This window comes from Hemitrygon akajei, chromosome 13 (assembly GCF_048418815.1).
Source record: "Hemitrygon akajei chromosome 13, sHemAka1.3, whole genome shotgun sequence".
In the NCBI taxonomy this organism is placed as follows: domain Eukaryota; kingdom Metazoa; phylum Chordata; class Chondrichthyes; order Myliobatiformes; family Dasyatidae; genus Hemitrygon; species Hemitrygon akajei.
This window is the reverse complement of record NC_133136.1, coordinates 6,559,996-6,587,105: the sequence shown is the minus strand read 5'-3', so window position 1 is coordinate 6,587,105 and position 27,110 is coordinate 6,559,996. Positions and strand designations below refer to the sequence as shown.

The window sequence follows — 27,110 nt, the reverse complement described above, 5'->3', positions numbered from 1 at the left end:
GGGGGCGGGCGTGGGCCTGTCGCTCTCCTCACTCGGTCGGTCGCTCTCTCCAGACTGCGACTGCCGCTGCCCTGGTATGGGGACCTCCGGCCCTGACCTTGTTCTCTCACCCCACCCATGATCAGCCGCACCTGGCCAGGGCGTCTGGCGGCGGGCAGGCAGAGGCTGGAGTTCGGGCTGGGAGGCTGTCTAATGAGGCAATGAAGCCCTCAAAACTGCTTTGGTACCCTGAGTCCAAGCACCTAGCACTTAAAGACGAACCTGCTGAGTTTTTTCAGCGGAAAAAACGTGAGCAGTGCGGGACAGAAGCTAAGTGCCAAGAGCCACGAAAACTGAATTGCGAAATAGATTGGACATAAGGAACCTGCTTTGAATATCGCTATATTCCCGTTGTGTTTAACACCCCTCCCCCGTCAGCTGGTCCACAAGAATATTGTCAATATTAAACCAGTCTGCGGTGCAAAAAAAGGGTGGGGACCCCTGGTGTTTATGCATTATTTCTACCTCCGGGTTGCGGGGTTTTACTTCCGGTCTTTCTGCCCCAGTGCGCGTGCATGTAACTAATCGATCTGGGGTCGATCTTGCCTTTCACTAAGGCCGAGGTAGGGGATCTTGGGCTTAAAAAGGTTGGTGACCACTACCCTAATCCAATAATGCATTAAGTGAGCTCAGCTTGAAACAATTATATTTATAAAAGTTGATATATTAATTCTTCTATTTTATGTAGGATTTTCCATTCAAGGGCTTTGGTGTTTCCATACCAGGCTGTGATGAGGCTAATCAATATATTCTCCACTGCACATCTACAGGTGTTTGTCAAAATTTTAGATGTCATGCTGAATCTCCACAAACTCTTGAGGACATAGAAGCACTGCCATGCTTTCTTCACAATTGCACTTATGTACTGGGTCCAGGACAAGTCTTCTGAAATAGTAATAACCGGGAATTTAAAGTTGCTAACCCACTCCATCTCTGATCCTCCAATGAAGCTGGTTCATGGACCTCTGGCTTCCCTCTTGTGAGGTCTATAATCAGTTGATGACCAAGTTGACTCTTGAACCAAAGGGGGTAGCTTCAGTCAATTACACTTGCCCCATTATTGAAATATTCCCACAACCAATAGGCACAATTTCAATGACTTCACCTCATATTTACAATAGTTATTTCTTATTTATTTATTTTTTATTATGATTCCTTTCTCTTTGTACTTGCACAGTTTGTTGTCTTTTGCACATTGGTTGAATACCCAAGTTGGTGCGGTCTTTCATTGATTCTATTATGGCTATTATTCTATAATGCCCATCAGTACATTTAGACTATAGGGTATGCCCATCAGTAACTTCCAAGACATTGGCCCCAATACTTCCCTGGGCAATTGGATTCTGGATCTCCTCACTTGTAGATCCCAGTCAATTTGGATTGGCAACAAACCTCCTCCGTGATCTCCGTCAGCAGTATTGGACAACAACGACCGGCTCTACTTGTTTTATACCAATGACACCGCTGTTGTGAGCCAAGTCAAAGGTGGTGACTTATCAGCATATAGGAGCAAGATTAAAAATTTGGCTGAGTGTTGTTCCTGAATTTGGTGGTGCAAGTCCTGAGGCTACTGTACTTATGCAAGATGTTGCTGGTGAACCATGAGGACATTCTGCAGGCTACGTACAAAAATACTAGCAGGTAAATAAGCTGAAAAGAAAACAACAATGAACCAGTCTAATCCAACAATTCAATATTTGGCATCCATTTCGGATATTAAAATAAGTTCCACTGAGACAACTTCCAAAGAAAGAACACTTACTTAAACAAGAAGATTTAATAATTACATAATTACCAGGGAATACTTATTAACAGAGATCAGCAAATATTACTGGACTTCGTATAGCTGGTAATCTAAAACCTTTCAGTTAGTCAAGTTCATAAATAAGTAAACAATATTCAAAAAGGTCACTTTACCAATAATTCTATACTTTGACAAATAATTTCCATATGGCTGCACTTTCCAGAAATATTTCTGCAAGCTTCTTGTTAAATCATTCATGGTAACTTACTCTCTGAGCACATTATATACCTGACTTCATGCTCTTCATGGCTTCATTTGAAATATAACATAAGTAAGTAAATAACAAAATAAATCTACTGGTAACTGGCAATGAATTCACAATATTGTTTGGATTCTATCCATCATTGTTTACAATAAATCAGTTCCTCTATCATGGTTAATAAGGTTGAGTGGGATGGTAAATCAGCCATGATCGATTGGTGGGCCAAATAGCCCAATTCTGCTCCTATGTCTTATAGTCATCAGAGTTTCCGGTTAGCAGGAGGAAATTAGAAAGAAGAGGAATAAAATACTGTATTTTACCCATAAATCTTTAAAAGCCATTCAATACTTATTTCAACATTTTGGGTCATTACATATTTATTAAACTGTAACTTGAGACCATAAGGCAGAGGATCAGAATTAGGCCATTTGGCCCATCAAGTCTGCTCTGCCATTTCATCATGGCTGATTTATTTTCCATTCAGCCCCATTCTCCTGCCTTCTCCCCTTGCTAATCAAAAACTTATCAACCTCTGCCTCTGATTTGAATGAATTGGCCTCTACAGCTGCCTGTACCACAAATTCCATAGATTCACCACCCTCTGGCTGAAGAAATTCTTCCTCATTTTGGTTCTAATTGGACGTTCCTCTATTCTGAGTCTGTGCCCTCTGGTCCTAGACTCGCCCACTAAAGGAAACACCCTTTCCATATCCATTCTATCTTGGCCTTTCGATATTCAAATGATTTCAATGAGATCACCCCTCATTCCTCGAAACTCCGGCAAGTACAGGTCCAGAGCCCTCAAACGCTCCTCATACATTAACCCTTTCATTCCTGGGATTATTCTCATGAATTTGACTTGGGTTGTTTCCTCTTGAGCAGCAGAGGCTGAGAGGGGATACAATAGAGGATTATCAGATTATGAGAGGCATAGATAAAGCAGACAAACAGTATCTTTTTCCCAGAGTTGAAATGTCTAATACCAAATCTCAAGCATTTAAGATGAGAGGGAATAGGTTCAAAAGAGATGTACAGGGTAGGCTTTATCAAACGGAGAGTGATGAATGCTTGGAATGCACTGCCAGTGGTTGTGGTTGACACAGACAGGATAGGAGTGTTCAAGAGGCACATGAATATGCATGAAATGAAAGTGGATATTGTGAAGACACCAAGACCTGGTTCTGTGCCTTTCTGTTCTATGTATTGAAGATTTTTAAAGATTGCCTTTATTTTAAAGATCACAATTATTGGAAAAAAACGTCAAAATATACAATGAAATGTGTTATTTTGTGTTGAGGATGTGCTGGGGTCAGCCTGCAGGTGTTACCACATAGCATGCCCACAACTGACGTCTTTGGAACGTGGGAGGAAGTGGGCGCCCCCGGAGGAAACCCATGAAGTCAAGTGGAAAGCAAAGAAACGTCTTCAGAGTCAGAATCAGGTTTAATATTACTGGCACATATCATGAAAACTGTTGACTTTGCGGCTGCAGTACATTGCGATACAGAATAATAGAAAAACACTAATAGCTGAATTAAATAAGAGGTGCAAAAACAGAAGTAAAAAAGTAGTGAGCTAGTGTTCATGGGTTCAATGTCCATTCATAAAATAACCTGACAAATGGTTCTACTTTATATAAGACATTGTATTGTGTTGTATTGTATTGTGAACTTCTCTGAATGTGTATAGTTGTTCTAGGACCATGAGAGGTTGTGTGAGGTGTGCACTCCCAGGTGTTTGATGCTGCTCACATTTTCTACTGCTATGCTGGCAATGTAAAGAGGAGTGTGAGTGGTGCGATTCTCCTGAGGTCAATAACCATCTCCTTTGTCTTGTTGGCATTGAGGAAGAGGTTACTTACCTAGCACCAGGCCTTGAGCTGTTCCTCCTCCTCACTGTAGGCCATCTCATCATTGCTGGTGATGAGCCCCACCGCTGTCGTGTCATCGGTGAACTTGACAATGTGATTACTCGAATGTTTGGCTGTGCAGTCACGTGTGAGCAGAATGTACAACAATGGGCTGAGAATAAAGAAGTGAAATATATCTTAAATGGAGAAGAAAGCAAAAAGAAATGATATTCATGACAAGGTTGAGTGAGCTCGGGTTTGGTTCTTTGGAGAGAAGTAATGCTCATTTGCTCTTTGGAGAGCCAATGAGAAGCAACTTCAATGCCTCAATAATTATCGTCCAGTAGCACTTACATCCATGGTGATGAAATGTTTTGAGAGGATGGTGATGAAACATTTCAACACCTGCCTGATAAGTGACTCCAGTTTGCCTACAGGTCTGCAGCAGGTGCCATGTCATTGGCTCTTTACTCAACCATGGAATATATGAACTACAGCTCAGCATTTCATACCATCATCCCCTCAAATTAATAAGCTTCAAGGCCTTGGCCTCAATACCTACTTGTGCAATTAGATCCTTGATTTCCTCACTTGCAGACCCCAGTCAGTTCAGATTCCCCCTCCATAATCTCCATCAGCACATGTGTACCACAAGGATGTGTGCTTAGTCCCATGCTCTACTTGCTTTACACTTACGACTGTGTGGCTAAATACAGCTCCAATGCCATATTCAAGTTTGCTGACAATACTACTGTCATTGGCTGAATCAAAGGTGGTGAAGAATCAGCATTTAGGATCAAGATTGAAAATCTGCCTGAGTGGTGCCACAACAACCTCATACTCAATGTCAGCAAGATCAACGAGCTGATCATTCACTTCAGGAGAAGGAAAGCAAAGATCCATGAGCCAGTTCTCATCAGAGGATCAGCAACTTTAAATTTCTCGGAGGACCTGTCCTGGGCCCAGCAATTGCGAAGAAAGCATGACAGTGTCTCTATTTCCTTAGGGGTTGGTGGAGATATGGAATGACATCTGAAACTTCAACAAACTTCTATACTTATGTAGTGTAGAGTATATTGACTGCATCACAGCTTAGTATAGAAACACCAATGCGCCTGAGCGAAGGATCCTACAAAGAATGACCCAGTCCGTTGCGAGTAAAGCCCTTCCAACTATTGAGCACATCTACATGAAATGCGGCTACGGGAAAGCTGCATCCATCAGGAACTCCCACCACCCAGGACATGCTGTCTTCTCATTGCTGCTATCAGGAAGAAGATGCATGAGCCTCAGGACTCGTGCCACCAGGTTAGGAACAGTTACCCCTCAACCATCAACCTTTGAACCAAAGGGGATAACTTCACTCAACTTCACTTGCCCAGTCTTTGAAATGTTCCCACAACCAAAGGACTCACTTTCAAGGACTCTTCATCTCATGTTCTCAATATTTATTGCTTATTTATTCACTATGATGATTATTATTATGTCTTTGTTTTTGTATTTGCAGTTTGTTATCTTCTGCACTCACACTGAATGCCCAAGTCGGGTAGTCTTTCCATCACTCTGTTGTTATTATTCTATAGATTTTCTGAGTATGTCCGCAAGAAAATGAATCTCAGGTTTGTATGTGGTGGCATATATGTACTTTGAAAATAAATTTTCTTTTAACTTAATAGATGTGTACAAGATGATAAAAGGCCTGGATGAAGAGGATAGCAAGGGACTTCTTCCCAGGGTGGAAATGGCTAATACAAGAGGGCATCATTTTTAGCTCATTGGAGGAAAGCATAGGGGAGGATGTCAGAGGTAGATTTTTTTAAAACTCAAAGAGTGGTGGTTGAGTAGACTGCCTTGACATTCAGATTTACTCATTGTATGTACATTGACATATACAGTGAAATGCATTATTTATGATAACAACCAACACAACCTAAGGATGTGCTGGGGCAACCCACAAATGTCGCAACACATTCCAGCACCAATATAGCATGTGCACAATGTTCAGCAGAACAACAACAACAGCCTTCCTTCCTCCCACCTACCGGGAGAGGTGGTCAAGGGAAATACGCTAGGGACATTAAGGAAACTCTTAAGGGGGACGCTTTACGGCACCAGCTGTAAAATCAGGGTTCAATTTCCACCACTGTCCAAAAGGTATCTGTACATTCTCCCCGAGATGCGTGGATTTCCTCCGGGTGCTCCAGTTTCCTCCCGCGCTCATAAGATGTACCAGTTAGGGTTAGTAAGTCTTGGGCATGCCATGTTGATGCCAGAATCACAGCGAGCTACCCCCAGCACATCTTTGGACTGTGTTGGTTGTAGGTGCAAATGACACATTTCACTGTATGTTTCAATGTACGTGTGACAAATGAAGCTAATCTTTAATTTTAAATAGGCACATGGATGAAAGAAAAATGGAAGGCCACATGGGAGCGAAGAATTAGATTGATCTTAGAATATGTTAAAAGGTCAGTACAACACCGTCGGGCCAAAGTGTTTGTATTGTTCTATGTTCTATATTAAACAAATGATTAAGTATGCTTCGAAGATCACATTGATCAAGAGCAGCAGATATATCAGGAAATTTGTTCACAGCACCTTCTCATTACCATCAGTGGAACCAAATAACCTGATATAATGATGTTGGTGGAGAGATAAATATTGTCCAGATAACGGTATTATTACCACCCTTCTTCTTCAAAATAGTATCTCACAATCTTCTAGACTTTGCTGAATGAGCGAATGGAACCTTGGTTTAATTTTTTCAAAAGGCATGAAATTCAACAGTCTAGCTCTCACTCATACTTAGCATAACATCTGTAAGTGCCTAGATTTAATTCTCTTATGGGATATTGGTTTCACTGACAAGGCCATTGAAGGACAGTGATAACTATCTTTCTTGAATCACTGCAAAGTCAAAGTCAAAGGCAGAGTAAAATGTACAGTATTAACAAAGTCTGTATATACTCAGTGGCCACTTAATTAGGTACCTCCTATATTTAATAAAGTGGCCACTGACTGTATATTCATGGTCTTCTGCTGATGTAACCCACCCACTTCAAGGTCCAATTTGTTTTGCATTCAAAATCAAAACAAATGAAATGAAATTGTTCAATTATCATTCAACCATACATGGATACAGCCAAACAAAACAGCATTCCTCTGGGGCCAAGGTGCAAAACAATCACAGCACATTCAAAATAGCAAGCAAAAGAAAACATAGACACACAAATAAACACATATATAGTCCAAGACCCTGATCGACGTGTCCTGCAATTTGTTGGTACAGCTCCTGGCAATCTAGCCTGTGATTCCAATGATTGAGCACCAGAACACAACAATGACAGGAGAGCCCAACCTCCAAAGAAGGTCAGACGCCACGCTACACCACCTCTGGTATCTTCTCACCTGGACTGCCGCAGCAGGCAAACCCCTGGCTTGAGACCTAGCCCTCACTACAACCGAGGCTGCGTAGCGTGTCTCACCACCAAACAAGGGAAACAGGTCTGTGGCATCTTATACCATCAATGCCCAGGAAACACCTTACATTTTCAATGTCAAGAGATGCTCTTCTGCAAACTATCATTGTAACAAGTTACTGTTGCTTCCTGTCAGCTTGAACCAGTCTAGCCATGCTCCTCTGACCTCTCTCATTAACAAGGCATTTTCACCCACAGAACTGCCAGTTGATTTTTTTTTTGTTTTTCACACTATTCTCCATCCACTCTGGAGACTGCTGTGCATGAAAGTCCCAGGAGATCAGCAGTTTCTGAGATACTTAAGCCACCTTGTCTAGCACCAACAATCATTCCAGTCAAAGTCACTTAGATCACATTTCTTTCCCATTCTGATGTTTAGTCTGAACAACATCTGAAACTCTTGACCATGTCTGCATGCTTTTATGCACTGAGTTGCTGCTACACGATTGGCTGATTAGATATTTGCATTAACAAGCAGGTGTACAGGCATACATGCTTAATGCTTTAGCTTAGTTGAACTATTGCAAAGTGTCAGCACCATTATGCAGATAAACATATTATATTCAATAAAAGTTCACCTCTTATTTCTACAAATTCCAACATGATACAAGTAGACTGAAATTATATTTGCATTCAGCTTCAAGAGATCCATCATTAAGCAAAAAAAATCTGAGGAAGCAACACTTCCGAGAAAATTTGCTGTCCTGTGATATTATTAAAATAGATGATCTAAACATTAACATTTTCCTGTTCATAGCAGCTTGGAAGGGATTGTGTGTGATTGAGTGGGTGGGTGGGAGGGAGGAATGGGGCTCGTTTTGCTGTGGTTGTTTTGAGACTTGGCATATTCTATTTTGCTGTGTTCTGTGTTGTTCTGCTAAGCACAGTGGGAATGCTATGTTGCTGCTGGACCATGCGGGCTGCCCTGAGCACATCCTTGCGTGTGTTGGTTGTTAACACAAATGACACATTTTCACTGTACGTTTCAATACACAAGTGATAAATCTGAATCTGGTAGTGTAGCAGATCCAGTGTTCAGGATTCAATTCCAACGCTGTAAGGAGTGTGTCCGTTCTTCCCATTGATGCATGGGTTTCCTCCCTCAGTCCAAAGACATACAGGTTAAAGTTGCTCGCATGCTATGTTAGAGTCGGAAGCACAGTAACTTGCAGGCTGCTCCCAGCACGTATTCATACCGTTTTGGTCTTTGATACAAATGACACATTTCACTCTCAGGGACTCAACAACTCATGTTCTCAGTAGTAATTTAATATTACTTTCTTTTTGTAAGTGCAGTTTCCTGTCTTTTGTACATTAGTTGTCCATCTTTCTGTTGTGTTTCTTTGTATTTACTGTGAATTCCCACAAGAAAATGAATCTCAGGGTGGTAAATGGTGACATCCACATACTTCAATAATAAATTTTCTTTAAACTTTGATGAACATGTGGCAAATAAAGCTAATCTTTACTCTTTCATCAAACAAGATGCTGGAGGCGCTCAGCGGGTCAGGCAGCATCTTATGGAAGAGTAAAAAGTTACTTTGGATCGAGACTCTTTAAATGCAACCTCAATCCTACATTTTACAATATAAAGTCATGGAGAACACCTCAGAGACTGGACCTTCAGTTCAACTCAACCAAGCTGATCATGGTGCCCACCAAATTAACTCCAGTTGTCTGCATTTGAACGAAATCCTCCTAAACATCTCCCATTTATGTACTTAACCAAATATATATTCTAAATATCCAACTGTGATCTGAATTTTACTGCCTTAAGCAATAATGTAAACAGAATCAATCTATTGGTGTTTGAAGAATATGGAACAGCATTTATAAAGTATAATGTGAAGGTCTTAGACAAAAAAAATCCTGAAAGGTTCAAGAACCCAACAACAGCACTTCAGTATTCTTTTTATTTTGCACTATTTATTTTTGTAATTTTTAGATCTTTCGTCTTTACACTGATGCACCAAAGCAACACATTTCACATAATACATCAATGATAATAAATCTGATTCTGACAATGTCGATCAAACTCAATTGTCCGAGAGAGAACTGTATGGTTCTACCATTCGTACCTACTTCATGGTAAGGAATTCGCTGTGAAACTAAATTACACTTTATTTTTGCATTTGTAGTGTTTTGCTATCTTTTCGGGTTTGCTTATACCTACCTTCCAAGGGAATACGATTTCAAGCCATGCACCAACCACCAACTAACCAAGCAAACAAACAAACAACTTAATCACCCACCATGAACAACTCAACCCCACCAGCCAACTCACTCAATCACCCACCAATCAACAATGCAAACACCATCCGCCAACCAATTTACTCAATCACCAATCAATCAAAGTAAACTGGCCACAAAGTAAATTGGAAGGAGCTGCTGGCAGGGATGTCAGCAGAGCAGCAATAGCGTGCATTTCTGGGGAAAATGAGGAAGGTGCAGAACATGTGTATTCCAAAAGTGAAGAAATACTCAAATGGCAAAACAGTACAACCGCGGTTGACAAGGGAATCAAAGCTAATGTAAAATTAAAAGAGAGGGCATACAACAAAGCAAAAATTAGTGGGAAGTTTTTAAAAACCTACAGAGAGCAACTAAAAGAATTGTTAGAATGGAAAAGATGAAATATCAAAGCAAGCTAGCAAATAATATCAAAGTGGATAGTAAAAGCTTTTTCAGGTATGTAGAAAAATAAGAGAGTGATGAGTGTAGATATATGACTGCTAGAAAATGAGGCAGGAGAATTAATAATGGGGGACAAGGAGATGGCAGATGAACTAAATGAGTATCTTGCAACAGTCTTCACTAGCAGATGTTTAGTGTGTGAAGAAAGAGAAGTGGGTGCAGTTACTAATACAAGGGAGAAGGTGCTCAAAAAGCTGAAAGATCTAAAAGTACATGTCACCTGGACCAGATGAACTGCACCCTAGGGTTCTGAAAGAGGTAGCGGTAGAGATAGTGGCAGCTTTAGAAATTATCTTCCGAAAATCAGTGGACTCTAGTGTGGTGCCAGAGGACTGGAAAATTGCAAATATCATTCCACTCTTTAAGAAAGGAGGAAGGCAGCAGAAGAAATTATAGACCAGTTAGCCTGACCTCAGTGGTTGGGAAGATGTTAGAGTCAACTGTTAAGGAGAAGTTGATGAGTACTTGGTGACACAGGACAAGATAGGACAAAGTCAGCATGGTTTCCTTAAGGGAAAATTTTGCCTGGAAGACCTGTTGGAGTTCTTTGAGGAGATTACAAGTAGGATAAATAAAGGGGATACAGTGGATGTTGTACATTTGGACTTTCAGAAGGCCTTTGACAAGGTGCCACACATGAGGCTGCTTACCAAGTTGAGAGCCCATGGCATTACAGGAAAGTTACTAACATGGTTAGAGCATTGGCTGATTGGTAGGAGGTAGCAAGTGGGAATAAAAGGATCCCTGTCTGGGTGGCTGCCAGTGACTAGTGGTGTTCCATAGGGGTTGGTGTTGGAACCACATCTTTTGACGCTGTATATAAATGATATAGATGATGAAATAGATGGCTTTGTTGCCAAGTTTGCAGATGATATGAAGATTGGTGGAGGGGTAGGTAGTGTTAAGGAAACAGGTAGGATGCAGGAAGACTTAAGACAGGAGAATGGGCATGAAAGTGGCAAATGAAATACAATGTTTGAAAATGTATAGTCATGCACTTTGGTAGTAGAAAAAAATGTACAGACTATTTTCTAAACAGGGAGAAAATCCAAAAATCTAAGATGCAAAGGGACTTGGAAGCCCTTGTGCAGAACACCCTACAGGTTAACTTGCAGGTTGGGTTGGTGGTGAGGAAGGCAAATACAATGCTGGCATTCATTTCAAAAGGTCTAGAATACAAGAGCAGGAATACGATGTTGAGGCTTTATAAGGTTCTGGTGAGGCCGCACCTTGAGTATTGTGTACAGTTTTGGGCTCCTCATCTCAGAAGAGATATACTGGCATTGAAGAGGGTCCAGAGGAGGTTCACAAGGATGAGTCCAGGAATGAAAAGTTTCATACAAGGAATGTTTGATGGCTCTGGATCTGTATTCACTGGAGTTTAGAAGAATGGGGGGAATCTCATTGAAAACTTTTGAATGTTGAAAGGCCTAGACAGAGTAGATGTGGAAAGGATGTTTCCCCATGGTAGGAGAGTCTAGGACAAGAGGACACAGCCTCAGGATAGAAGGCATTTATTCAAAACAGATGTGGAAAAATTTCTTTAGCAAGAGGGTGGTGAATTTGTTGCCACATGCAGCTGTGGAGGTCAGGTTGTTGAGTGTATTTAAGGCAGAGATTGATAAGTTCTTGATTGGACATGGCATCAAGAATTATGCCATGGGGAGAATGTTATGGTTATGGCGAGAAGGTGGGAGAATGGGGTTGAGGAGAAAGAAAACAAAGGATCAGCCATGACTGAATGGCAGCGCAGACTCAATGGGCCAAATACCCTAATCCTGCTCCTGTGTCTTGTGGTCTTAGGGTCAATCAACCAGCCAAATCACTCAAACACACACCAAGTACCCAAACAACCAACTAACTGACCAGCTCAGTCAATCACCAACCAACCTAGTCACCCAATCACCAAGCAACTAACTAGCAAACCAACCCACTCACTGGTAACCAACTAACCAACCAACTCACTCATTCACCCACCATCTCTGATGGCGGGAACAGGGCGTGACCTTGCCTTAGCCATCATGAATAGAGATAGACCATTCAGTAGAACCGCCACCACCGGCATTGTTTTCGTTTAACTTTTTGCCCTAGGACGGCCTGGTTGGGAGATACAGAGAACAATGAGAAGAGGGCTCTCGCCTATTGTATTTAAAACAGCCAACACGAAGCCTCGGAACGGGTCGGCGTGACGCCATCCCGCCGCCTCGGAGAGTACAGGGTGGCAAGGCGGGACACCAGTACATGAGTGACAGCTCATCCATCCAATTTGCGCTGAGATCCGCGCGTCAGTCGCGGGCTTGATTGGAAACGGGCGTGACTCCACGAGAACGGAGCCAATCAGAATGTACGCTTCCTTCGATAAGGGGGCGGGGCTATGGACCTTCCGACGATGGAGTGAAAGAACAAAAGAATTAATTCAGGGGCGCTGGCGCTTTTGTAGAGAAAAAATATTTTTTTAAAAAAGAAGAGGTTTATTATTTAATGAGAAAAATATTTAATGATAATCTTGTGCTGTTAGTGTTATACAATGCCGAGTAGTACAGTGTTTACAGAGGTGGAGCGGGACGACGGCGACTCCAGGCCGCTCCACATCGCCATGGAACAACTCTCCGTGTTCGGCCTCCCGGACTCGCCACCTCCTTCCGCTCAGCACCGCCGGGGCCCGGACTCCGACTCCCCGCCTTCACCGCCCCTGCCGTCGTCGGCCGGGGCCGGCGGCGTTTCGGTGTCTGGGCCCGGGGTCGGGCCGCTCCTCCCGCCGCAAGGAGCGGCCCCTTGCCCCGGCGGCCTCCCTCTCGTTTCCTCCGTCCTGGCTCTATTCGACGCCGAGCAGGTCCAGCCGCCGCAACAGCAGCCGCTGCCCAGGAAGAAGAGCGTCAACATGACCGAGTGTGTGCCCGTGCCCAGCTCCGAGCACGTCGCCGAGATCGTCGGTAGGCAGGGTGAGTGACTACAGGCGAGGAAAGTAAAGTAGGGACCCCTACACCGCCCCGTCTCCTTCCCGCCCCCCCCCCCGCACTGGTCCCCCCCAACCGGTCCCCCCCTTCGCACCCCCCCACACCGGTCCCCCCTTCCCGGTCCCCTCCTTCGCACCCCCCCACACCGGTCCCCCCTTCCCGGTCCCCTCCGCACCCCCCACACCGGTCCCCTCATTTCTGCCCCCCCGCACTGGTCTCCCCCCCTTCGCACCCCCCACACCGGTCCCCCCCTTCGCACCCCCCCCAACCGGTCCCCCCTTTCCTGCCCCCCCACACCGGTCCCCCCTTCCCAGTCCCCCCCCCCCTTTCCCAGTCTCCCCTTCCCAGGTCCCCTCCTTCGCACCCCCCACACCGGTCCCCTCATTCCTGCCCCCCCCGCACTGGTCTCCCCCCCTTCGCACCCCCCACACCGGTCCCCCCCTTCGCACCCCCCCCAACCGGTCCCCCCTTTCCTGCCCCCCCACACCGGTCCCCCCTTCCCAGTCCCCCCCCCCCCTTTCCCAGTCTCCCCTTCCCAGGTCCCCTCCTTCGCACCCCCCACACCGGTCCCCTCATTCCTGCCCCCCCCGCACTGGTCTCCCCCCCTTCGCACCCCCCACACCGGTCCCCCACACCGGTCCCCCCCTTCGCACCCCCCCCAACCGGTCCCCCTTTCCTGCCCCCCCACACCGGTCCCCCCTTCCCAGTCCCCCCCCCCTTTCCCAGTCTCCCCTTCCCAGGTCCCCCCCTTCGCACCCCCTCACATCGGTCCCCCCTTTCCTGCCCCCCCCCGCACCGGTCCCCCCTTTCCTGCCCCCCCCGCACCGGTCCCCCCCTTTCCTGCCCCCCCCGCACCGGTCCCCCCTTTCCTGCCCCCCCCCGCACCGGTCCCCCCTTTCCTGCCCCCCCCCGCACCGGTCCCCCCTTTCCTGCCCCCCCCCGCACCGGTCCCCCCTTTCCTGCCCCCCCCGCACCGGTCCCCCCTTCCCAGTCCCCCCCCTTCCCAGTCTCCCCTTCCCAGGTCCCCCCCTTCGCACCCCCTCACATCGGTCCCCCCTTTCCTGCCCCCCCCCCCAAACCGGTCCCCCCTTTCCTGCCCCCCCACACCGGTCCCCCCTTCCCAGTCTCCCCTTCCCAGGTCCCCCCCTTCGCACCCCCTCACATCGGTCCCCCCTTTCCTGCCCCCCCCGCACCGGTCCCCCCTTTCCTGCCCCCCCCCCGCACCGGTCCCCCCTTTCCTGCCCCCCCCCCGCACCGGTCCCCCCTTTCCTGCCCCCCCCCCCACCGGTCCCCCCCTTTCCTCCCCCCCCCCCGCACCAGTCCCCCCTTTCCTGCCCCCCCCCCCCGCACCGGTCCCCCCTTTCCTGCCCCCCCCCCCGCACCGGTCTCCCCTTCCCTGTCCCCCCTCCTTCACCCCCTCCCCACGCCGGTCCCCCCCTTCTCGCCCCCTCCCCACGCCGGTGTCCCCCCCTTTCACGCCCCATCCACCCTCTCCCCCTACCCTCCCTCCCAACATCAATTTCTCCTTCCAGTCATATTTTTTCTTCAGAATCATGGTATTCATCCAGTGTACGTGGAAACATAGAGTGAAATGCATTGTTTGTGTTGAGAGCTCACACACCCAACAAGGATGTACTAGGGCAGTTCACAAGTGTGGCAGTGCCAACATTGCATGCCCACAATGTTCAGCAGAACAACACAGGAAACAACAAATGCAAAACAAGCCCCTTTCCCACCCTTTCATCCTCCTGTCACCTCATACAGACAGGCTCCAGCATCAGGGAACCATATTAATGACTCATGCTATTATAAACCAGTTTATCAATAAACAATTTAAAGTCTCAGCTTTAGAGATGCAGATTCTGAATTCTCCAGAGGTAGTAGCACAAAGTAAGGAGAACAACTTCACAAGGCAACACTGGATGATTTCTGCTGTACATGTGAGGCATAGTGTTATCTTCCCCTGTACCAAAAAGACTCCATGGGAATGAAAACCAATCAGTTGATTAATCCAGTATCAGCTTAATTTGTCTTGTATTTATCCAACTGATGTTGCAGACTTAAACATAGAACTGCAAACATTATGGCACCGTACATGCTTTTCAGCCTGTGAAGAATTAATCTACTCCAAGATCAATTTAACCATTTTCTCTTGCATAATCTTCCATTTTTCTATCATCCATCTGCCTTTCTTGATTCTCTTAAATGTCCATAATGTATCTGCCCCTACCACCACACAGTGGTCCATGCATTCACCACTTTCAGTGTAAACAACTTGCCACCCTCTGTACTTCCTCTAATCCCCTTGTATTGGCCATTTCTGCCCTGGGAAACAGTCTCTGGCCGTCTACTTGATCTATCATTTCTGTACATCAAGTCACCTCATCTTCTTTCCCTCTAAAGAAAAATGACCTAGTTTGATCAACCTAACCTTATAATACTTTACTCATTACTACTATATATTTGATAATGATAACCATTCAAAAGTACTTGATTAGTTGAGTTCTTTGGCACATTCTGCAGCTTTGTATATTGCAAGTCATTTCATGCTTTAATGGTTAAATGGTTCTGCTTATTATCCAAGGATGTATACAGAATACATACTTGTCTTCAGGCATCCACAAAAAGCACACCCCAAAAAAATGAAAGACAGATAAACATAGGAACCCCATAGTCCTCTCACCCCTCTGCACGCGAGCAACAGCAAGCATAGTCTATAGTTTTATTTTAAGCACACTTGAGAATTATTGTTATTTGTTAATCATAAGCTGTCAACTTTAAGATAATAAATAATAGTTCTGTAAGACAGTTTTCAGTTAAAGAAACAACATTTGATTTAGACGGACCAAATTGGTTGAAGATTCATTCCCCAGCACCAGCATGCTGAATAAGCAGATTATAATATAATTCCTTGTAGATCTCCTGTGATTCTCCACTGTGCTTCAGGAAGAGAAAATTGAAATTTTTTACCAATGGTTAATATACATTTTGAAAATTGCATCAGAGTCATTACTCTTCGGATTAAAGGTTCTTGGTCCCTTATTTTACACAATAGAACGAATGGAATTTACCACAGTGAAGTTGCAGGATTTCTGAAATAAAATGGCACTTGCTTCCTTGAACATTTGATGTAAGCTCGGAAGTTTGGTTGACTGGTTCTTGGTGTACAAGATTGTATGATCTGAAAATTCAACTGTTAGTAAGCCCTATCATCACATTTTAACTCAAACATCTTTTCAGCCTATTAGCTTTGGAATGTATTTTGTGTTTGGCAACAGCTCAATTCAATTTCTGAGATACTGCCAAATTAAAAGGAAAACATCTTAGAGCTTTGGTTTGAAATTTGCATTTAAATTGTACAGAAGCGAATAAATTAGTTTCTAACTTGGTTAACAAGAGTCCTTTAAGAAAGTGATTCTATCAGTTTATCTTTGCTAATTTCGGTCTGGGTGGGAAGGCAGAATTAATTGATGATGTGCTGATTAGAGAGAAAATGATCTGTGGTATTTTCCCCCTTTTGCTGATAAGCAGATTAAGTGAAACAACTTTAAACTTGCATAAGCCCATTGCCCCTACTGAGACATAGGCTGCCGAAAGTAGCTCGCCACAGTCCTCTGTCCTGGGCCAGTCTTTTACAATGTCTTCAGGTATAGCTCATCTTAGTGTAACCGTCTCTCCCAGGGATGAGGTCATCGGCGTTTCTGCAGCTCTACTTTTTTTAAAATGGGATAGGTTTGCTGGCCCCAAGCCAACTCTCCTTTCACAGCTGGGCCTGGGACCATCGATGGCAGTTAACTTAAGCTTTGCCTGAGCATAATTTAGTAAATCATGAATTTATATTCAGTGTCTAAGAAATAAAAAAAACATTGCTTGTTCAACTTTCTTACTGACAAAATAAGAGAATGCTGGAAAAGATGGTATTGCTTTTTTGAAAGAATTATTGATCTGTTACCTTAAATATTTTTGAGTCAGTTTTTGGGTCATCTTCAGTTTAATTTGGATATTAATGGATGTAAGAGATGCTTTTGTGGCTATACAGTTGAGGGATGAATGACACTTTCAGTTATATAATACATTTCAGAATCAAACATCACTAAATAATTTAACATCAAAACAGTAATATACAAAATGAGGGTCAGTTATGTAGGAATAGCACTGCTTTTTGCTTTGTGGTGTTCTTTGGGGTGTAAGTGTACTGTACTATCCCAAATGATTTTGCTGACTCTTAAAGAGAACTAATAAGTCGTGGCTGGGGATGTTTATGTTCCCCTGACAAGAGTAGAAGGTGCTTTTGAGTTTAAATGTGTTGGTGCTTATTCTCACTGCACTGGATGTTTGACCCAAATTTGATCTTTCGATGCAGTGCAATAATGTGATGGTGTTATAAGTTTCCAGGATTGACTATGAAATAGAGTTTTCAGTATCACGTAGGAAGAGTTTTTGCTGCATTCTATCCTGCAAAAACTGCATCAAACTACAGATAGTAGAAAAAGAACTGTATTTAATTTTGTGTTTTACCATTGTACTTTTATGGCAGCTTTATATGACACTGTGGGTCGACTCTACGGTATTTGGACATTTTCTGTGTAGCTCTTCATTTGTTAACCACTGCCCTTCTGCTATTAGTGGACACAGCCCAGATTATCGCAGGTAAATACTTCCCCACCATTGAGCACATATACATGGAGCGCTTTCACAGGAAAGCAGCATCAATCATCAAGGTCCCCAGCCATCCAGGCCATGCCCACTCCTCATTACTAGCATCAGGAATGAGGTACAGGAGGAGCCTTGTGTCACTTGACCCCATACACCTGCCTTCTTGTTATAACCTTTGATGCCCTGACTGATCGGGGAAACTATCAACTTCTGCCTTAAATATACCCACAGACTTGACTTCCACTGTACTGTGTCTGTGGCAGAGCATTCCACAGATTCACTACTCCCTGGATAAAAAATTCTTCCTTACCTCTGTTCTAAAAGGTTGCTTCTTTTGGTCCTGTGCAGTGTATTGTCCAGGTGATACATGAGATTCTCCCCCTGCACCCCCCCCACCCCCCCGCATTCTTATAAGTTCTGGTGAGTATAGGCCCAAAGCTGCCCAACACTCCTCTCTGCTCCTTTGATGTTTGAACCTTCTCCCAATTTAGATAATAGTCCACACTATTGTTTCTTTCATCAAAAGGCATTATTGTACATTTCCCAGCACTGTATTCCATCTGCCACTTTTATTGCCCATTCTTCCAATTTGTCTAAGTCCAGCTGCAATCGCATTGCTTCCTCAGCACTACCTACCCCTCCACCTATCTTTGTATCATCTGCAAACTTTGCCACAAAGCCATCAATTCCATTATCCAAATCATCAGCAAATGATATGAAAGGTAGCGGTCCCAATACTGACCCCTGATGAACACCACTAGTCATAGGCAGCCAACCTTAACCACCCTCTGCCTCTTGCCTGTCAGCCATTCCTCTGTCCATGTCAGTACCTTTCCTGTAACGCCATACGATTTTATTCAGCAGCCTCTTGTGAGGCACCTTATTAAATGCATTCTGAAAATCTAAGTAAATGACATCCACTGCCTCTCCTTTGTCCACCCTATTAAGAACTCATAACAGATTTGTTAGGCAAGATTTGTCTTTACAGAAACAGTGCTGAGGTTGACTTATCATTTGTCTCCAAGTACCCCAAAACCTCATCCTTAATAATAGACTCCAACACCTTCCTGACCACTGAGGACTGGCCTATAATTTCCTTTATTTTGCCTTCCTTCCTCCTTAAAGAGTGGAGTAACCTTTGCAATCTTCCAGCCCTCTGGGACCATGCCAGAATCAAGTGATTCCTGAAAGATCATGACCAACGCATCTGCTATCTTTTCAGCAACCTCTCTCAGGACTCTGGGACGTAGTCCATTAGGTCCAGGTGACTTAACCACCTTAAGACCTTTGAGTTTGCCTGGCACGTTTTCCTTTGTAATAACAATAGCGCTCACTCCTCCCTGACACTTACGGGTCTCTGGCACACTGCTAGTGTCTTCCATAGTGAAGGCTGATGTAAAGTACTTATTCAGTTCATCTGCTATTTCTTTGTCCCCCATTACTACCTCACCAACATCATTTTCCAATAGTCCAATGTTAGTTCTCATCTCCCTTTTACTCTTTATATAGAAACATTTAGTATCCTGCTTTATATTTGAGATGAGAATGAAACAATTCAGCCATAGTTGGTGCTTGAAGTTCTTTTTAGAAGGTGAAGCTTTGTGTTGTAAGGCTCGATTAAACCCACTTAAAGCATTAGTTTAAAGTGGAGAGCACACGATTGTCAACAATTGTATGGCTATACTTTTCCTTGAGGTGCTTGTAAACTGTTTTACACTGCTGTGGTCCTAAGTTATAGGGAAAGGTTGAATAGGTTTGAAATTTAGTCCCTAGAGTGTAGGAGAATGAGGTAAACGAAATTGAGAGGTATAAGTAGAGTAAATGCCACTAAGGTTGGGTGAGACAAAAAGAGGTTAAGAGTGATCAGTTTAAGGAGAACATGGGGGGGGGGGGGTAATCTCCTTCACTCAGGATGGTGAGAGTGTGGACTGAATTGCCAATAGAAGTGGTAGATGCAAATTTGATTACAACATTTTAGAGAAGTTTGAATAGTTACTTGGATAACAATAGACAGTAGGTGCAGGAGTAGGCCATTCGGCCCTTCTAGCCAGCACCACCATTCACTGTGATCATGGCTGATCATACACAATCAGTACCCTGTTCCTGCCCTCTCCCCATATCCCTTGACCCCACTATCTATAAGAGCTCTATCTAACTCTCTCTTGAATGCATCCAGAGACTTGGCCTCCACTGCCTTCTGGGGCAGAGCATTCCACATATCCACCACTCTCTGGGTGAAAAAGTTTTTCTGCATCTCTGTTCTAAATGGCCTACCCCTTATTCTTAAACTGTGGCCTCTAGTTCTGGACTCACCCATCAGCGGGAACATGCTTCCTGCCTCCAGCGTGTCCAATCCCTTAATAATCTTATATGTTTCAATCAGATCCCCTCTCATCCTTCTAAATTCCAGTGTATACAAGCCCAGTCGCTCCAAACTTTCAACATATGACAGCCCTGCCATTCCGGGAATTAACCTTGTGAACCTACGCTGCACTCCCTCAATAGCAAGAATGTCCTTCCTCAAATTTGGAGACCAAAACTGTACACAATACTCCAGGTGGGGTCTCACCAGGGCCCTGTACAGCTGCAGAAGGACCTCTTTACTCCTATACTCAATTCCTCTTGTTATAAAGGCCAGCATGCCATTAGCTTTCTTCACTGCCTGCTGTACCTGCATGCTTGCTTTCATTGACTGATGTACAAGAACACCTAGATCTCGTTGTACTTCCCCTTTTCCTAACTTGACTGCATTTAGCTAGTAATCTGCCTTCCTGTTCTTGCCACCAAAGTGGATAACCTCACATTTATCCACATTAAACTGCATCTGCCATACATTTGCCCACTCACCCAACTTGTCCAAGTCACCCTGCATTCTCATAACATCCTCCTGACATTTCACACTGCCACCCAGCTTTGTGTCATCGGCAAATTTGCTAATGTTACTTTTAATCCCTTCATCCAAATCATTAATGTATATTGTAAACAGCTGCGGTCCCAGCACCGAACCTTGCGATACCCCACTGGTCACATCCTGCCATTCCGAAAGGGACCCGTTAATCGCTACTGTTTCCTGTCAGCCAGCCAATTTTCAATCCATGTCAGTACTCTGCCTCCAATACCATGTGCCCTAATTTTGCCCACTAATCTCCTACGTGGGACTTTATCAAAAGCTTTCTGGAAGTCCAGGTACACTGAATCCACTGGCTCTCCCTTGTCCATTTTCATAGTTACATCCTCAAAAAAACTCCAGAAGATTAGTCAAGCATGATTTTCCCATCATAAATCCATGCTGACTCGGACTGATCCTTCTACTGCTATCCAAATGTGTCGTAATTTCCTCTTTTATAATTGACTCCAGCATCTTTCCCACCACTGACGTCAGGCTAACCGGTCTATAATTCCCTGTTTTCTCTCTCCCTCCTTTCTTGAAAAGTGGGACAACATTAGCCACCCTCCAATCAGCAGGAACTGTTCCTGAATCTATAGAACATTGGAAAATGATTACCAATGCATCCACGAATTCTAGAGCCACCTCTTTAAGTACCCTGGGATGCAGACCATCAGGTCCCGGGGACTTATCAGCCTTCAGACTCAACAGTCTATCCAACACCGTTTCTTGCCTAATATAAATTTCCTTCAGTTCATCCTTTACCCTAGTTCCTTTGGCCACTATTACATCTGGGAGATTGTGTCTTCCCTAGTGAAGACAGATCCAAAGTACCTGTTCAACTTGTCTGCCATTTCCTTGTTCCCCATAATAAATTCACCCGATTCTGTCTTCAATGTCCCAATTTTGGTCTTAACTATTTTTTTGCTATTCACATACCTAAAGAAGCTTTTACTATCCTCCTTTATATTCTTAGCTAGTTTACCTTCATACCTCATTTTTTTTCTTGGTGTATTGCCTTTTTTGTTATCTTCTGTTGCTCTTTAAAAGCTTCCCAGTCCTCCGGTTTCCCGCTCATCTTTGCTATGTTATACTTCTCTTTTATTTTTATACTGCCCTTTACTTCCCTCATCAGCCACGGCTGCCCCTTACTCCCCTTAGGATCGTTCTTCCTCTTTGGAATGAACCGATCCTGCACCTTCTGCATTATTCCCAGAAATACCTGCCATTGTTGTTCCACTGTCTTCCCTGCTAGGGTATTGTTCCATTGAACTTTGGCCAACTCCTCCCTCATAGCTCCATAGTTCCATTTGTTCAACTGTAATACTGACACATCCGATTTTCCCTTCTTCTCAAATTGTAGGCTAAAACATATCATATTATGGTCACTACCTCCTAATGGTTCCTTTACCTCGAGGTCCCTGATCAAATCCAGTTCATTGCACAACACTAAATCTAGAATTGCCTTCTCCCTGGTAGGCTCCAGTACCAGCTGTTCTAAGAATCCATCTCGGAGGCACTCCACAAACTCCCTTTCTTGGGGTCCAGTACCATTCTGATTCTCCCAGTCAATTGAGTTGAGGTCTGGACTCTGACTTGGCTACTCTAGGACATTAACTTTGTTTTTAAGCCATTCCTGTGTAGCTTTGGCTTTATGCTTGGAGTCATTGTCTTGCTGGAAAACAGATCTTCTCCCAAGTTGCAGTTCTCTTGAAGACTGCATCAGTTTTCCTCTAGGATTTCCCTGTATTTTGCTGCATTCATTTTACCCTCTACCTTCACAAGCCTTCCAGGGCCTGCTTCAGTGAAGCATCCCCACAGCATAATGTAGCCAACACCATGCTTCACGGTAAGGATGGTGTGTTTTTGATTATCTGCGGTGTTTGACTTGTGCCAAACATAGTGTTTAGTTTGATGGCCAAAAAGCTCAATTTTGGTTTCATCAGACCATCGAACCTTCTTCCTGCTGACTTCAGAGTCTCCCACATGCCTTCTGGCAAACTAGCTGAGATTTCATGCGAGTTATTTTCCCAACAGTGGCTTTCTCTTTGCCACTCTCCCATAAAATCTGCAACTGATGAAGCACCTGGGCAACAGTTGTTGTATGCACAGTCTCTCCCATCTCAGCAACTGAAGCTTGTAACTCCTCCAGAGTTGTCATAGGTCTCTTGGTGGCCTCCCTCACTAGTCCCCTTCTTGCATGGTCACTCAGTTTTTGAGGATGGCCTGCTCTGGGCAGATTTACAACTGTGCCATATTCTTTCCATTTCTTGATAATTGACTTAACTGCTTCTCCAAGGGATATTCAGTGACTTGGAGATTTTCTTGTATCCATCTTTTCATAACTTTTTCACGGAGTTGCTTGAGATGTTCTTTTGTCTTCATTGTATAGTTTTTGCCAGGATATTGACTTGCCAGCAGTTGGACCTTCCAGGAGTATTTTTACAACAGTTAATTTCTAACACCTTGACTGCGCACAGGTGATCTCCATTTAACTAATTATATGACTTCTAAAACCAGTTGGCTTCACCAGTGATGATTTGGTGTGCCATTAAAGCGGGTGAATACATTCACAATCAATTATTTTGTGTTTTATATTTGTAGTTTATTTAGATCATTTTGTAGAGATCTGTTTACACTATGATGCAAGAATCTTTGTGTTGATCAGTGCCAAAAGCCAAATTAAATCCACTGTGATGCAATGTTGTAAATCAATAAAACATGAGAACTTCCAGGGAGGGGGGAGTAAATATATTTTATAGGCACTGTATTCAAAAACCTTGGCTTCTAGTGCCCTTTTGGGAAAAGTTCTAGACTCGTAACTTTTTTTTGTAATTTATTTTTTTATTGAAGTTCATCATCAAACAAACATTTCCATAAGATGTATTTCAGATATTGTATATATATATATATATATCATATAGTCATATTTGCCACGGGTTTGAGGGAAATATTCCTTGTCTGCTTTAAATGGATTATACCACTTTTTTAAAAAAAAAAGTAGTTGTAAATTCTGAAGATCAACACTCAACAATTTAGGAACAGCTTCTTCCCCTTTGCCATAAGATGTCTGAGCGGTTCATGAACCCATGAACATTAACACACTATTCCTTTTCTTTGCACTGTGTTGCTGGAAAACAACAGATTTCATAAGATATGTCAGATAATAAACCTGATTCTGTATGTCCTACCTTATCATCCCAAAATGTATCACCTCACCAGCAGGATTAATTACCATCTGCTGTTATTTCGCCCATTTTACCAATTCATCAGTGTCCTTAGACCACTTTCTTGCTACCAACAACATCAATTTTCATGTTCTCAAAGTTACTAATTCAACCCAGATTCATAACCAAACTATTATATATATCAAACAGAAAAAGTCATAGCGTCAAGACATTTGGTATGTCTCCAAAGACAGTGTACCATGGAGAGCATTCTAACTGGCTGCATCACGGTCTGGTATGGATGGGGCTACTGCACAGTATTGAAACATGCTGCAGGAAGTTGTAAACCTAGTTCCATTGTGGGCACTAGCTTTTGTAGTATCCATGCCTCAAAGAGGTGGTGACCATTATCAAGGGCCCCCTACCACCCAGGTCATGCCTTGTTCTCATTGTTACCATCAAGGAGGAGGTACAGAAGCCTGAAGACACTTGACGATTCAGGAACAGCTTCTTCCCCTCTGCCGTCCAATTTCTGAATGGACATTGTACCCATGAACTCTATTTCACATTTTTAATTTCTATTTTTACACTATATATTTATTTAACTGTTTAATATATATAATTTACTGTAATTCAGTTTTTCTATATTTATCATGTATCGTATTGTACTGCTGCCACAAAGTCAACAAATTTCAGACATATGCCAGTGATATTAGACCTGATTCTGACTGTAATACAGAGCAACCATTACCACATATCTCCCATCTCCAAACAGGTTTTGGATACAGTTTGTCTCAGATCCTATGGGTTTATGTGAAACCTTGTCAAAGGTCTCTAACTGAAGTTTGTGTGGACAGAATCAATGCATGTTATTCTTTTGATTAATTTCTTCCTTTCTAATTGTTAAATTAATTTTGTCTTCAAACACCCTATCAGTGATGTTAGATTCACAGCTGTATAATGAGGTGGTTTATTGATGCTGCCTTTGAATAACGTTACCATATTTGCTACGTTCAGTATTCAGGTGCCTCGTCTATGGCCAGGAAAGATTTAAACAGCTGAGGGCCCCTGTAGTCCTGCCTCCCACAGTGGCTTTGGATATATTTCAACAGGACCTCAAGATTTTTTTCATTTTTGTATCAGCTGAACCAACTAATACAGATGTCTTTTTAATGTTTGCCGTACCCTTCCCTGAATTCTCTAACTGCAATTTAGTCTGCTCTAAATAGAGAACAATTTTGTACACTGTACTCTGGATGAGCTTTCATCCGGTCCTACATTACTGATGCATAATTTCCCTGCTTTTGCTAACTTCCCTAATTGCCGGCATACCGATTTTGCAGATGATGTGCTGGGACAGTCAGATCCTTTTGTATATTTGATCTGTGCAATCTTGTTTAGAAGTATGCTCCTTACTTTCTTTTGCCAGTTTTACACGTTCCTCATTTTATTTGCACATTTACTTATCCACTTTCCTTTATAGTTCCTCTATAATCATTGTCTCAATGTGCTTTCCTACCTACCTTTTGAGTTATCTGCAAATATACCAGCTATATCTTTAGAGATTTTTTGGGATATAAGGACATGGAAAAGGCCCTTCTGGCCCAACAAGTTGTGAAGCCCAGGAATCCACCTATTTAACCCTAGCCTAATCACAACATTTTACAAAGAGCAGTTAACCTGCCAAGTGGAGTGTCTTTGAACTGTGGGAGGAAACCAGAGCGTCTGGCGGAAACCCACGTGTTCATGGGAGGATGTACAAACTAACTACAGATGCGCTGGAATTGATCTGTGAACACCAACACCCTGAGCTGTAATAGCGCTGCGCTCATTCAGGTCATTCACTTGGATCTCCTTGGACTGTCTCTAATGCAAAGTTAACTGTTAAGTGCTCTAAGTATTACATAACCAGAGCACAGATTACTATGTTGTTACTGTTTTGAGAGTAGTGTGATTACTTTGGCATTTGGAAGTTTTGTTAATGTGGCTGAAGTGGGTTATTGTTTAATTCACCTAACCTGCTTGGGCTGTATTGCATTTCCTTTTAAGTATCAGGTTATTTGGTCAAATTAAATGGTATGTGACCATTTGATTAAAGTGTGATTTTTTTTTTCTGTTATCTGCACAATTCTTTCTCTTTCCCCTCCCCCCACCCACACCCCCAAAAAAATTCTCTCCAGGAAATGCTGATGTATGGAATTTTTGATGTAATTGCTTTATTCGGTTCATATTTTGACAGTTGTCTCAAGTTTCTGATTCTAAGGGATCCAAATGCCTCTTGTTTGAAGCACACAAAATGGTCCCTCGCTTTCCAGTCTTCAAATAATTATTGGAAATAGTTAATAAATTATCCTGAATCATCGTGATTATCACTGACATTGCTGGTATCCTTTCAGCAGGAATTTTATTAGCAATTTTTTGTTGGACCTGTAGATAGCAAAGTTTAAAACAATCTGTTTGAAATGCTTTGCAGCTGAGCACACATCGTGTGGGAGGAAAATCTTGCCATTCTTAACCAGATGGTAGCTTTGCTATGAACAAAGAGATTCTGCAGATGCTGGAAATCCAGAGTCTCTCACAAAATGCTGAGGAACTCAATAGGTCAGGCTGCATCTATGGAAATGAATTAACAATTGACGTTTCAGGCAGAGACCCCGGATGGCTTTGCAATATTGAAAATGGAGACAGCATTGTTCTGTTTCTTGTGTTAAGACTATGTTGAGTTCCTTATGGCCTCTCCTTTATTCTTGCCTGATGTGTTCTTAGTCTGGACTTTAAACTAGATTTTAGCCTATCTAAGAACAAGTCTATTTTGTTTTGAAGTATTCTGATGCCACTTTGACAGTGTGCTTAATTTTCCTACTGAATATTTGATGAAGTTATTTCTTTGAATATTTTACTTAAACAGTCTTTTTTTTGTCAAAATTCTGAAAAGTTGCATTTGCAGAAAATTTATTTCTGATTGTCCTTTTAATTTGTATTCCAGTGAAAGCCCTTTCCTTTGTTTTTGGGGTTACATAGTTAACTTGTGTACTTTGACACCACTCATTCAACATTTCAGTAGGTTGAAGAGATTCAGCTTTTCTTCAGGTGGTTTCCAATGGTTTACAATGTCATCTAGGGAGCTAGCATGTGGTCATGCTGTATGAATGAAGTAATTTTGTGTTTATGCTGTAAATTAATGGGCATTCTCAAACTAGTCTGAGTTATTATTTAACACAGTTAACATTGTTAACTGTTTTCTCTTTCCACGTGTTTTCTGACGGTTTCCAGTGGGTTTGATAAAGATTTCCCAAATTCTCCCATTTTTATTTTAATTTATTATTGAGCTCTCAGAATACTATTAATGATGAGGAACTGATATCTTTATTAGAGT

At 43.1% G+C, this 27,110-nt stretch overlaps 1 protein-coding gene across 1 annotated transcript in view; it reads left to right on the top strand.

Moving 5' to 3' along the window:
- The first annotated feature begins 12,444 nt into the window (after nt 1-12,444).
- The window catches only part of mex3c (mex-3 RNA binding family member C), a 45,803-nt gene continuing 31,137 nt past the window's right edge, over nt 12,445-27,110 (top strand). Inside the window, exon 1 of the mRNA XM_073064088.1 lies at nt 12,445-13,009. Coding sequence (XP_072920189.1) covers nt 12,595-13,009 — 415 coding nt within the window. The 5' untranslated portion in view covers nt 12,445-12,594. The remainder of the gene's footprint in view (nt 13,010-27,110) is intronic.